The sequence below is a fragment of the Rhyacophila brunnea genome, unplaced genomic scaffold, assembly GCF_057557595.1.
Source record: "Rhyacophila brunnea isolate RB1 unplaced genomic scaffold, BYU_Rbru_1.0 scaffold_6, whole genome shotgun sequence".
In the NCBI taxonomy this organism is placed as follows: domain Eukaryota; kingdom Metazoa; phylum Arthropoda; class Insecta; order Trichoptera; family Rhyacophilidae; genus Rhyacophila; species Rhyacophila brunnea.
The window spans coordinates 25,432,873-25,447,677 of record NW_028233276.1 but is presented as its reverse complement, the minus strand read 5'-3'; the positions used below and the strand labels follow the sequence as shown (position 1 = coordinate 25,447,677).

General features: G+C 32.5%; 1 protein-coding gene across 19 annotated transcripts in view; it reads left to right on the top strand.

The window, feature by feature from the left end:
- Window positions 1-14,805, top strand: part of lap (phosphatidylinositol-binding clathrin assembly protein lap) — a 162,046-nt gene that overhangs the window by 130,844 nt on the left and 16,397 nt on the right. For 12 of the 19 annotated variants that reach the window (XM_085957203.1, XM_085957214.1, XM_085957210.1 and 9 more), the window contains exons 3-9: window positions 6,073-6,148; window positions 7,868-7,888; window positions 9,642-9,744; window positions 10,896-11,202; window positions 11,560-11,705; window positions 13,322-13,505; window positions 14,152-14,347. In XM_085957203.1, the coding sequence (XP_085813329.1) occupies window positions 6,073-6,148; window positions 7,868-7,888; window positions 9,642-9,744; window positions 10,896-11,202; window positions 11,560-11,705; window positions 13,322-13,505; window positions 14,152-14,347 (1,033 nt within the window). The remainder of the gene's footprint in view (window positions 1-6,072; window positions 6,149-7,867; window positions 7,889-9,641; window positions 9,745-10,895; window positions 11,203-11,559; window positions 11,706-13,321; window positions 13,506-14,151; window positions 14,348-14,805) is intronic. The other 7 variants (XM_085957215.1, XM_085957216.1, XM_085957217.1 and 4 more) reach the window with 2 other exon arrangements.

The window sequence follows — 14,805 nt, the reverse complement described above, 5'->3', positions numbered from 1 at the left end:
ATTTTTGGTCGTTACCTATAATAATGTATATCTACTCTCCCCATCGAGGGGTAAAATTCCCCCGACCATATTTTTCATCAATACAACAGAGACCGGGTCATGATTTTTACTGAATATTCTTCTTAAAGAATAATGAAAGAAAATTTAGAAAGAAAAATGTTCTGTGTACTATAGTTTTTCTTCATTTCATAATAGTATATTTTTTCAGCTTTGTATTAAAATCTGCATTACAAAACAATGCTTCCCGTAAAAAAATGTAAACTATTTGACGTATAAGGTAGACAGTTGACGCGATGCGTAAAACACTTTGAACCTGAGTGAACCTTGAAGTGAATTGGAAGATAAAATTATCAAATGTAGACATAGTTTTACTCGGTAACTGTAAGTATCTAGTTATTTTATAGTTCATTCTTCCATTTCAATAAAATGGTTTCTTAACACGTAATGTAAAAATTTTAAATCAATATCTTGACTCGTGTTAGGCGCGATATGTATAAAAATGATATTGAAAAATATGTGAAATGTGTTGGACTCGCACATCATAAAGTTTTTATGTATATTCCGAGATGATCTCTTCCTTAAATTTTATCACAGGCGTCGTTTATGGACGCTTTAATATGCATAGAATGCGATTCCAAGTATAATATACTATACGGCTGTTTACGATGGATGATGTACGCGACTTTTGTGCATTTAAAATATAATCGAAGGATTGAAAACACTCAACTATCGTTTTTTTTCCTATTATTTTCGCCTCTATAGGTTATGTAGTTACCTGATTCAAGGCTAACATACAGTTGACTAGTACCTACAGTGTATGTATCTAGTTTCTCTATGTCTAATTATTAAGTAACCGATGATTGATCTATTATCCACGCACGCTACCTATATAAATAAATTCGCACATATCGTTCAACATAAAATATTCCGACCATTGAAAATATTAGGATTCTTGGTTTCCATATTATGAGATGCGAATATGGAAAAAAAAAATGGTGTGCCATTCACAAACAGAGTGCCCGTTCCTCACATCTAACACAGCGTTAAAGAGCACTTCTCATTCATTACGCCACTGTTTAGTTCCCAAAGGGTTGTGAACACTTGACGTGTGGTGGACGAAAAGGCATCGCGCCCATTTAATGGCGCTCAACTTGTGTTGGCTCTCGTAGTCGGCATAAGCACCTACTTAGTATGCTTTTCTCCGAATGCGTAACATGAACCAATATTAAAAATTCAATATGCTCGGGAAATTCAGTATCGTGTTTCCTTTATATCTGGAGATGTTATGTAAACACGATGAAACGTAAATTACATTTCTTTTATTTTTGGATATCAGATTGAGTTTATATATAGATTTTATATCTAGATCTTTTAACGACATTTAACTTCATATTTTAATACTAACAGATAATAGCAAGTATATTTTTTGTATGTACATTACATTATGTATATTTATAAAAACAGTTCTAGCAAAATGTAGCATTATTTCGTTGTTACCACGTTGTACGACGTATGTACATTATAATCGTACAAGTACGGGCAAAATTTTCCATATCTCAGCTGGCTTGGTGCCAGTCTCGCACAGTGGGTGGTATTGATTTAAGACTGATACATTTTTTAATCGGAGCTTTAGATAAAACGTAAGACATAAATTAAAAACCAATAGCAAGTCACTAGTTAGAGCCTGCCTGTCAAGAAGTAAGTATATAATATCTCAGTTTCAATGTTGCCAACTATCGTTGACAAAAAAAAAATGCCAGACGGGGTACGAAAACAAGTTATTTAAAAAAATCAAAGCAAAAAAAACATTCTCCCAGAAACTCATTTCAAAATTGACAAAAAATAATTAATTAATCTAACAACCTATGATAAGTAATAATTAGGTAATACCAGAGAGTGGAATCCCCGATAATCATCAATGCGATGCCACATGCCTAAGCACACATTACAATAAATGATTACATTATAATATCTGATACCATTATATTACTATAAAGCTAAGAATATTCATATTGTTTCATTGTGTTGTTTTATTTCTCAAGTACCGACCTACCTTCATTAAATATCTGAATAAGTAAACTAAATATCTAGCTCATTTTCACAACCACATTTAAAACAGATGTTGAAGGCATCAAAAAACGTTAATAAAAACGCCATAAGCTACATGTATTTTTTTGCAAGCTAGATGCCTACCGAAAAATGCTAGATCTGGCAAGAAAAACGCTGAAAAAGTTGGCAACGCTGCTCAGTTAACCCTAAAATGTGATTATATTACCTTCTAATAATAATTATTGTCGTATTATCTTAACGTTTTCGTATTTTAATCTAGTTATAATTGCACAGAAACTGTTGCATGTTCATTATGTGTATATGACATTTTAATTCCACTGATCTCGTGCAGGCTTACCTACTACTGATAATGAATAGCTGTCATACGAAATCCTGTATAAAGCTTTTTGATAGTTTAGGCATTTACGGTCTCTCCCTTTTTGGCGTACATACACCGAAAATATTTTTCATTTGGAAGATGTCTTTCGAATTTAGAATCATCAATCAAGCGACCCAGAAACAGCTTATATATATATAAAGGTGCTTATGTATTTTTTCCTACGCACATTTCGTTGAAAGATTTTCTTTTCAGTCGAAGCGTATTTTCTTATAATTATTGATATAATTTACTTTAACACGTATAAAGATATTTTTACTGTATATATTATTAAATATGAATTTATTTAAATAAGGCATTGGTATTTATAATGTATATTATATGATGTATACGTAGTATTAAAAATGTCTGATTGGAAAATGGAAATCGTTTCAATAGTATTAGAAAATGAGGTCGTAGCAGATGGGACAATTTACAGATATTATTTTATATATTACAATACAACTTTATATCTACCACGTATGAATTAATTATTATTACGACGTGTGTTTCGTCTGCACAACAGTCATCAAGTATAAGTATTTACTTGAAATGTATAATGTAATAAATCTAGATTGATCCACTGCTGGAAAAGTCATCTCCGAGACGATTCCATTCATTTCGGTCATTTGCATTATTGCATCGCAGAACGTAACTATCTTGCCTACTCAGCGATTCTACCTTTCTGACGTTTTCTATCTCTTTATGAACCAGCGGATAATTAGAATTATATCTCTTATTCTTTTGTCTATTTCCAGTTAAGTGTTTGTATACCATTTATAAGTAGGTACTTTTCTACTTGTTAATAATTTTTGGTTCTCATGAATATTCTACAACCCTGTGATTACACATTGATTATCATCGGTTTCGTTTGGTAGTGAATAAAACACAATACATACATAATTCATCATTCTGCCTTTTCTGTTACAAATTATTATAATTTCGTTTTCGTAGATTATCCATTAGAACGCACCGAAAGGCTCTCATGGTAGGTAATACACCTAACATTTATATTGTTCTCTTTGATAAACAATTCTAAACGCTGGCTGTTTGAAAAAGCTTTGCCGGAAAGCTCGTGGTTAGTATTATGCGCACGGTTTTCCGATATTCAATATCGGAAATTCGAGCAAATTAAGGCGAAGAGGATCTTATGTGTATGTACAAAGGCCATTATCAGACATCGTCATACATTTTACGGAGATGAAGCGAGTTGTTAACGTTCGAACGATCGAACTTTCTGATTAGAATATTTTTTGTTTTGATCCTTTTATTAAATAAAACAAAAGCTTTTATGAATCTTTCAAGTATAACAAAACCCACTCCGTTTTCAATATTTCAAAAACATAATATAACATTCAAATTTGGAGCATGTACATAATCGTTGAAATTGCTGATGCGCATAAAAACAAAATACGAAGTGTTTTATTTTGTTTTTTATCTACCTCATTTTTTTTTAATATTAATTCCTTCCATTTTCAAAATTCTCAAGAGGATTTAGGTGTACAGGCGCCGATGTTTTGCGCATTGAATTGAATGTTTTTATGTGTTGTAGAGCCAATTACAGGATCTTTCGGAGAGGAGATGTTCTCCATTTTCCACATGAGAGGCATCGCGTTCGCGGAATTTGTATTTCGAACAAGATCGATATAACGGAAATAGAGAAATGTTCCACGAAAATTGTAAACAACTCTATTATAATCCCAGAATGCATTACTTTACAGCATGTATACTCGTGTAGATTTATAATAATATACACTGTATGTACGATGTTTCGAAGCATAAAGAAAAAAATATTTTTTTAATGTTACCTAGTCAAAAACTTTTTCATAATTTATGTAATATCCCGGTTTGTTTACTACGTATTTATTTACCAAATAATATTGCAAATTGCAAGTGAACTGTTAATACTATATTGTAATACCTATATTATATCCAATAGAATAATTGTATGCACATTCATTTGGATTTGGCTTTTTATTTTCAATGTAGATTGTGTCGACTTTATGTTATTTTGCTAAAATTACTTTATTTTTATATTCATGATCGATATAATACGAGATGAGTAATAGTGGATATACATGTACACTTCCGACATATTATTATTATTTCACTTTCGGTATTAGACTATCGCACTGTCTTTTTCGTGTTATGCAACATGATATTATACAAGTCCACAAATTTTCAAATTTTCATAGACCAAAACGTTGCCAATCCCCATCGATTCTAGATTATTAAGCTATTCAATATTGACATATCATAAACAATAAGATGTTCGTGTTTGATAATATCGTGTCATCGATTCCGAGTTCCGACAACTATATTATGTCATATTGATATTCTTAATTTAATTTTTGCTTATCAGTGCATTATCTCTGTCTCAGTAAGTATATTATTAATACTATGCATATATACGTAAGTTACCTATCTACCTACATGTTTTACATAATATATTATTTTTTTTTATTCAAGATTCCACTCTATTAAAAGCGGTATTCATTGTCAATACAATATACACCATGTACCTACCTATCAGTGGCGAAGTCCACCCATGGGATGGAAGTAAATAATTAATAAGCGAAAAGATTACTAATGCTACATACTTTCACACTATTAAGAGTAGGTACCGTTAATAAGTAATACTCGGCAATTTGTTCTTGCCAATTCGGCTTTTCCTCACAACTTCTCAACAAAAACCATTTGAGAAGTTGGTGCTCGTATTAATTATTTGTGATGTACTTCATTGCTGTTTGTGATTTTTTTAGGCTAGAAATCTTGACTTGTCAATTATTTATGATTACGTTAGGTATTAATAATGCAATCATTAATCAATTTAGGATGGCCATCTCGTAGAGAAAGTGTGACAGTGATCACTATCACTTATTGGGGTTTACCAGTGTCCCATTATCCACTGTTCGAAATCTGAATAAACAATGGGAATTACCAACCATCACAAAAAGTAATATAACTTATTTAGCGTCTAGCAAAACATTAGAGAATCGAGATATTTTTTTGACAGTATTAAGTATACCTAGAGACCTTTTCTCGTTAGCACTCCATTGAACCCTTTATAGAGTGGGACTTAAAAATGTTATTATTTTCAGTTAGAAAATGTTCTTGAACGTGGAAAATTGCTGTAAACATTTGCACTACAGTAACTTAATCTACATTTCACGCTGTATTTTATCAGTTTAAGTTATTTTGTTACTATTGGCAGAATGATTATTTGTATACGGCTACAATCTTGGTTTCATCGTTGTCGTTTCAGCCTGGTCTTTGTTTATTGTTTGAAATCTTATATTCACGTATGTGTATTGTTTGATATCGCCCGCCCATCTTGAACTTCAGACTATTTTCTGACATTTTACATATCAATATCATTCATTACTGGGGCCGATGACATTCCCTAGTTGCATCCACTCTTTTCTGTCCGTAGTTTTGCACTGTCGCGTAATTCCGCCGTTCAAAAATCATACGGTATCAGAACGGTCCTGTGACAGTTTACTTTAAATGTATTTTGTCAAAAAAAATCTAGTCAGGCGAGACTTATTCGTATGCCAAAAAATACAATATACTTAATAATAAATGTCTTTATTGATTTCTAGTATATTTTTATCTGTTTACTAATCTTTAATTTTCTTTGTCCACAGCGCTTCACACAGTACCTGGCTTCGAGTAATTCAAGTTTTCAACTTAGCAATTTTCTCGACAAGAGCGGAGTTCAAGGTATACCTGCCCCTTATTCTTGTTATTTTTAGTACAGTCTAACTAAGTAGGTACGGTACATTCCTTATTCGAGCTATCAGGCTAATTAGTAGTAAGTGCTTTTGAATTCAGCCGTAGGTTGTAAGTTAATTAATAACAAAACTGACTTAATTAAATAGCTACTAACATGTTTTAGATGATAGCTTATGTTATCAATAATTTTATATTATGGTGATAGATAACAATAATATTGTGTTGATTTGATAACAATAAGTGAGTAGGAGGACAGATTATTTAGTACTTCTATTGTTTTAAAAAATGTCAACAGAATAGGCGTTATTAAATTTGATAATACAAAAAAAGATTAGACATAGTATCCTGCTTTCTGATATGAAAATAGTTTAATATGATATAGATATTTTTACAAGTGTTATGGAGAGATAATTTTACACCTAAACTTTAACTGATGAATAAAATTACTTTGGTTCATTTTCTTCGCATTGATTTTTAGGTGGTTTTAAGTTATTGATAAAATCTTCATTGATTCTAAATCGCTTTGATTATAGGTATAACTCCTCGATAGAATCGTTGTTATTGGTTTTAGTAATATGCAAGGCGGTGATGGTTGATTAATATTAGGTTGGTAAAAGCAGGTGCCAATTTTTGGGCTTTATCGTAATTAACCAGACATTTTTGGTGAGTTGGAAAACTGCCTCTGGGCTTACATTTTTCATTTATGTTATAATTTTACATTCCATCTCGGCGTATTCCAAGGCGTATTAAAATTCCTTTCAGAATTTTGACGTGAGGTGCTTATCACGTATGGAAAACTTCAATGTAGTGAGTTATAAAGTTTATAAGTTTCTATGTAAATCCAAATGTAGATTTAATACAGAAACTTGATACAGTTGAGCAAAGCTGGCTTCAAATAACTCTTGTTTATAGCATTCAATCTCATATTATATTCTTACTTTTAAAATTTAAAGAGTGAAATGTTCACATGTAAGTATATTATATTGTCTCGACATGAATTTAAATGCTGTCCGATTCTTGTCACATCTGAAGGCTGTCTGATAAAAGCTTTTTTTCTTGCCATCATACCTTCCAATCTGACTTTCTACAAAAGCTTATACCATTCGAAGAAACTTACTCAAATGTCTTTTTCATTCTTATAAGACTAACATAAATAACCATTTATTTAAACTTAAATTTACAGCATTACAATAATGGAACATGATATTATTGTACTTAAGAAATTAATTAATGTAAAAAAAATATTATATTTTTTGCAGTAATATTTATAATGTGTTATGGTAAACTTCCCATATTATCCCTACTCTCAGATATATAAGCGTTTATATTATTAAAGTCACATTAAATTATTCTTTGCCTTTCGTGAGCGCAAAGTTAACAGTCGCATTGCATAACAGGTATGAAAATCATCCTGTCATTATGTTGGAATCTGTCCATATCATGTTTTGACAACAGGCACATGATATGACTGTGAAATTGGCCAATTATAATCAATCTTGTCACACTATTCATTGGTGTATTATTTGGACACTCCCATTTTTTGGCACTGCATAAAAATAAACCAAAAAAATGTTTTATTAAAATTTTGTTAAATAAACATCTAAACGATGAATCGCTTTGGATTAATGTTAAACTGTACTGCTATGTTATATTGTATTTTCTCTGTGTTCTTACATGATCGTTTTCTTCTTTTTCCACTCCCCAAAGGTGCTGTCGGTGCACGCATTGGTGAGTCCCAGAACCATTATTTTTACAATACTCTACGTAGATCATCTAGTTTCTCATTCAACAAGCACTATTATCACCTGTTTATTCTAACACTGCACTAATACTGTAAGCTTATTTTTTAACCACATCACTAAACCTATGTATGTTAATCATAATTAATTACCTAGTTTAAATGTAAACATAGTATTAACAATAATTTTGGGTTGGACAATGATGGAACATGCTGATCAAGGGCTTGATACTGCAACCTATGTTAGGGTAAATCCAATAGTCTACAACTTGGGTGGAGAATGGTTTATATTTTACAGATCAATATTGAAAGAGTAAATATATTTTGTCTTTAAATTATCAAATGTTAAATTTCGAGAAATAATGATGAGGTCGGAATGCCCCCATTTACCAGTCCTGGCGCAAAATGTTACCTGAGCCATGATTTCTCTGAATTTGGGACCAGATGAAATATTTGTTACACACCTTATTAAGCTAATTTTAGACATTTATAATACTATGTAAATAGCATGTTTTATTGATACTTGCTTACATTGTAGTTACTCCTTGTTATAAGACTGTTAAAAGCAAGTTTCGGACTAATCTCCGAAGGGTGGTTAATTTAGTGAATATTAATTACCTCATACATCACATGGTGATGGCATTGTTGTAATCTAACATCATGATGAAATCAGCAGTGACTGACATTTCATGAATATTGTCACTAGTGTTGGCTTCTCACTTTGCGATTTTTGTCATTCAACTGTAGGTATGTTGAATGACAGTTGAAAGTTAATTGATAAGAGGGAATCAGATTTCAATCAAGTTGATCAACTTGTAAATTGAATTGAACGAAGTTTCTGTTCATTCTTTTAGTCGATTCAACAGTGAAACATCATTCTAGTGTACTGGTTGCCTACAGTACCTAACCAAGGTGGTAACAACTCGCATCGGCATGTCAAACTTGTTTCGACTCGTGTGCAATTACATAATTGATTGTCGTGTGCCACGGAGTGTTGTTGTTTTAGTTACTGAATTAAGTTTGGCGTTTTCATCTAAAATACACAAACAACTTAAATCGATGTGTGTGAACATTCCCTTCGATTTATTATTCAAGAGACAGTTGAATTACAAAAAACGCCATGAAAGAAGGTGACATAAGTAATATAATAAAAATATACAATTCCTGAAGAAAGGCTATGACATCTTTTCCTATATGTATTATGGCGACTGAAAGATAACTTGATGTTTAAATGTTTTAAATGGGATAGAAAATCTAATATCTTAATTTATTTAATAAAGTGTGCTTTTGTGTTACTTTTGAGGTGAAATGATTCAGCATTTATTGAGAAATTATTATTAGTGACATTAATGTATTGTGTATTATTTAAAGATTGTTCATCAGCAGTAGAAGATTGACTAACATGTGTTTGTTTTTTCCACTAATGCATAATTATAATAATAGAATCATGTGGCTCACAATGGGCTGACGACCCTAGAAGCCTGAGAAGTTCTAGATTTTATATGAATAATATAATTATTAATGTGACAATAAATAATTGAAAGTAATTTTCAATTTTTCCAGTTCCTTAAACTAACTGAGATGTACAATGTACTTACACAAATACCTACCTCTTTTGATTTTCCTTTTACTTATTTTCACCCTTCTATTTGTGTGATTGCATGATTTGTTTTTTTATTTATTATTATACATGGCACACAAATTTTAATGAACTCCGTCTAATAATATTGTTGATGATTCCAGGATATGATATGTCACCGTTCATCAGGCGGTATGCCAAATACCTGAATGAGAAAGCTCTGTCTTACAGAACCGTTGCCTTTGACTTCTGCAAAGTCAAACGAGGGTAAGATCCTTTTGAATTATATCAGCATTTATTTTATTTAACGCACCCAAAAACTCACCTCTGCCTATTTGTACTGTTACATGAGATGTGAGCAGTGTGGGAAAAGTTTGATTTCTACTAACTCTCAAATAAGTTCAATATTTACTAAAGTACAATATAACTTCAATATTTTGCGAGTCACCTCTTTGCATGAGAGGTCAATACTCTCGGGGTGTGTGCAGACACTATGGTCTACCTTTTGTTACAAAGTATGGGTTCATTTGAAATTATATAAGTAGGTATAAGTTAAGACTAAACATGGTTTTACAATGTATGTTTTAAAACTTAAGCTCTTAAAATGTAACATATTTAAATAGACTATAACACTTGATGAGATCACGATGAGTACCCACATAGCCATTAAAATTGATTTAATACAATGTGTGAACATAAGAAATAATGACAGTAAAGCAGAATAAGTATGTAACATAGTGTGATAAAAAGATACCAAACTATGTGTAAGTACTAAGAAGTACACGTTGTGGTCCAAATAAACCCTATTTTGAGAATGTATAAAACATCGTCCAGCTAAATCAGGCACGTATGTGAAATATATCAATGTCTGTACCAATTTGAGTAAATATTTATCACCCTCTTATTCGAATTCTTCTGCACTTTGGGAGAATAAACAACCGATTCTTCCAATTTCTTACGAGGGATATATAGATAAAACATTGTTTACATCACATATTAGTCGGAAATAATAGTAGCCAAATAAAGATGTTTTCTGATTTTTTTAACAACTGTATGTACACACGCCTGAGAGAAACACAGTTGGATAAAGCCATAGAAAGAATCCACGCAGCTTCAATACTTCAACATACATAATTCTCAAAAATTTCTTCTGAACAGCTCCTCCAAAACTTTATAGGTACTTCAACTGTTGTAACTTTGATAAAGAATGGCTTATATTAAGTATATTAAAATCTTCTAATACATTTAAGGCGACGATTCACGTATAGTTGTAGGTACTGATGATTACAATGATTTAATGTGCGATTTTTAGGAATGTAAGAATAATTTCTTTGGTTAGATTGGTTTTGTACGTGATAATCAAATTATCTATAGTCTATACTATAATTTGTAGTGATTATGTTATGTTACTTTTTCAGGAAGGAGGAAGGATCCCTGCGCACAATGAATGCGGAGAAGCTGCTGAAGACCCTCCCGGTCCTTCAGGCCCAGCTGGACTCCCTGTTGGAATTTGACTGCACGTCAAATGATCTCACCAACGGAGTCATCAACATGTGCTTCATGTTGTTATTTAGGGATCTAATCCGTTTGTTTGCCTGCTACAATGACGGCATTATCAATCTACTCGAAAAGTATTTTGATATGAATAAGAAGCAGTGCCGTGATGCGCTCGATCTCTACAAAAAGTTCCTCATTCGCATGGATCGCGTCGGCGAATTTCTTAAGGTAATTCAGTACCATTTGTATTATTCGTGAAATAGTATATTCCAGCTTTGAAGCATAGAGTAAGCACAGGGTCCCACTATTTCCCTTGGCCCGACGCTGTGTTCTGCGCTTCTTGCAACTACAGCACTTTTTTGATGCCACAATATCTTACAAGTTTACATATTTTGCTGTCTTAAAGGTATTCAGTACCATGCCATGCACTTAAAATGAGAAGTCAAACTTATCAGATCTCCAAATTGCCATATTATGTTTTATTGTTCTGCTTTATAGAACACTTTTATTACAGCCAAATAAAAGATTTGACCGTTTATAATAATAAGTATTTGTGTATTTGTAAATTTGAAATATCTGTGCCAGGTTGCGGAGAATGTCGGAATCGACAAAGGTGATATTCCCGACCTCACCAAGGCACCGAGCAGCCTGCTCGATGCTCTGGAAGGACATCTTAATGCCCTGGAGGGCAAGAAGGGCTCCGCTGCCAACACCCCCACACAGACAGCTAGGTACATCTCAAGCAATAATATTTATCTAAACACTCTAAAAGTACTTTGATTTGCAAAGATTTGTCAAGCCAATTGAAACTACAACTTTTTTTAGATGTTGTAATATTATCATAATTTTCATTCTAAAATAATATAATAATATTATTGTAATCACAGGAGATACCTATTGTCTTTCACGATTTTTTTTTATGAAAGTTTAATAAAAGATTTGCTTTAAAATTAATATAATGAAGCAATACCTGATAATAAACCAAAAGTGGGATCAAATAAACACTCTTATCAATAATTTATTATTATTTAATATAGCTCTTATTGTTGTATTATATTTTTAATAATAATATAATGAAAATTAACTTCAAATGACCATTTGAAAGTGATAATAATAATCACATTTACTTATCATTGTAGTTTCAGTATGATAATTCGTTTTAATGGCTACAATTTAATGCCACACTCATTAGGTATCAAATTATAGAATTTTTGTAATTCAATAATATACATTTGTATACTATTTATTACCGAATGTTAAATATTATCTTTGAAATTGAATCTAAAACATGTTTCCATGTCAGTAAATTGTTCATTATTGTACATTTTTTTACACTCCATGGACTATGATTCTTTTTCTTTTGAAAAAAAAAGTTAAAATCAATGAATAGATTTTCTTGATTTTTTCACTGCTTTATGTAAATCATTCAAGATCGTCTGTTCTGCCTGTACTCATTCAATGTATTTGTTTGATTCTTATTCCATGAATCTAACGACCATTTGTTAATCATTGCTTATTTTATTTTTAGTTATCTTCATTACTAAGGCAATGATTTTGCTCGTTCATGGAATTGTGCGATACTTTTGATTGATTTTCGTGTATGTTCTAATCCTTTGTATTTTTCGTCATCCGTTTTGAGTGTTGATTATTTTCCATATCCAAAAATCGTCCCATGTATATTTTTTTGTTGTTAAAAGCACTAAAAAAACATTGAAATCAAAAATGCACACAGCGTTACGCTTACAGAAACTGCATGATTATTATTATTTACCATTCAGTTCAATATTGTTTGTATCAATGGCCTTTTTTTAATTTTTCATAATTTTTATTTGCACATCACAATATTGTGGGTCAATCTGATATATAATAGGACTTTTTTATTTTGTGTATATTTTGATGTATTTTTAGAGGAGTTATATTGATTTCTGTTTTTGTTTTGTGTTTTACCTTCCGTTCCCTGACCTTTCCCGACGTAACTTCCGTGTATGCCGATTTTTGTAACGAATGCTTTCAAAATTTAAAAAATGTGTCCGTCTTAAAATTCATCAATGACTGATTACTAACCGCCACACGCTCCTCGTTTAATTTTCTTACATCCTTTTTTGATTTGCATGATTTGCACAACCGTCCACGATAAAATCAATTACACACATTCTATTAATGCTTTTATCGGCACACATTTTGTTACTTGATTTTCTATCATTTCATTCCGTATCCCCCTGACCTCCGTGGACTGATCCCAACCTCCGCCCCGCCCGACTATTTCACATGATTTTGCGACGCAAATTAATCTTGATAATTTTACATACACACCCGTGTTTCAAATTTTAAAATTGAAATGGTAAAGTGCGCAAAAGAATGTGGCAAATGGTATGGGTGCTCTATCCTCTACTGGCAGTTCATTTGGCAGTGCCGCTGCCTCCACGAGGCTGGATCAGCACCCCACCAACGGGAGCCAGGCCGCCTTCATCGATGACGTGCTCAAACAACAGGCGCTGGCTGAAGAGGAAGCCGTCCTCAATCAGTACAAGGTATTTCACCGCATATTCTATTCTCATACTAATTTCAAATAGACGCTTAAAACATTACCTTTACATAATTTTGGATCTCAATACAATTTTAAATAATCGGAAAGCAAAGGTGCGCCACATTCAGGTGTTCTATATAAGATAATGATATTCATTTATTAATATAGTTAATAAACCCTGCCGGAAGATGTTACTATCTTCGGTTCCATTTTGGCGGCAACTTGAGTATCATTGGATGATTATATTAATTTTGATGCCGACCTGAGCCCTGTGTGTATCCCCGGAAAACTCTGCTATCCACCAAGTTGATGAAAATGCGCTGGTTTGGGTTGAGATTTTACCAGTGCCCATGCAGTGCTGACAATGTGATTTTGTGTCATTGTAACTGTACTTTTGTTAATGTATATCTTTATGCTGTCACCGACACCCTGCTGCCGTACGAGTGAATGAATATCTAAGTCATGAGATACTAGTCTATTTTTTCCTCCCACAGCCCTCTGAGAGTATTTAGCTTTTGTTCCAACTAGGAAGTTGTCTAAAATCATATTTTTATTGCGATTATGGAAGTTTTATATGAGAGTCAGACCATTTTTGTTACTTTTGAAAGTAGCCACAATCGCCAATTTATTATATTGTGTAACCTTTTCAGTCGAAGGTACAATCGCCTACAAATAGTGCAGCCATGGCGACTAATCCATTCCTGAGTTCCGGAGCTCCCCCGGCTCAACAGCAGTCCATCGTGGACCTCTTCGGATCCCCTCCAGCCACCCAAGTGGATGGCCAGGGTACCAAAGCATCCGACGATCTACTTCAGCTGGGAAATCCTTTCGCAGACATGTTTGGAAGTAAGAATTGTAATTGCCTTGTGAAACACTTTAAGCGAATAGATAAAAATTGTTAACAGTCCAACTATTCAGACAAATGTAACTAAATTGACAAATTAATATTAAGTTAAGAAAGCAGAAGAGCTTCTCTCCTTCACCTACATACGCATCGACATGTATAAATTACTGAAAAACTTAATCCATTGTTTAAATTTCAAACAAAAACTTTATAATATGTAATATTCAAACAGAGAATGGCTACTATGCGTTTCAAAAATGGGGAGACGCCCTTTTGCTTCTAAAGCCGGGTACTCATTATTGACCCGTAACTGTAACCATTCCAGATACAGTAACCAACTCTACATGTGAATTAATTATTTATTCGTGTACTAATTATTTGGCATCCATACTGGTTACTGTATATGTAATGGTCACAGTTACGGCTCGTAAATGAGTACCCGGCATAAGATACTCATTTG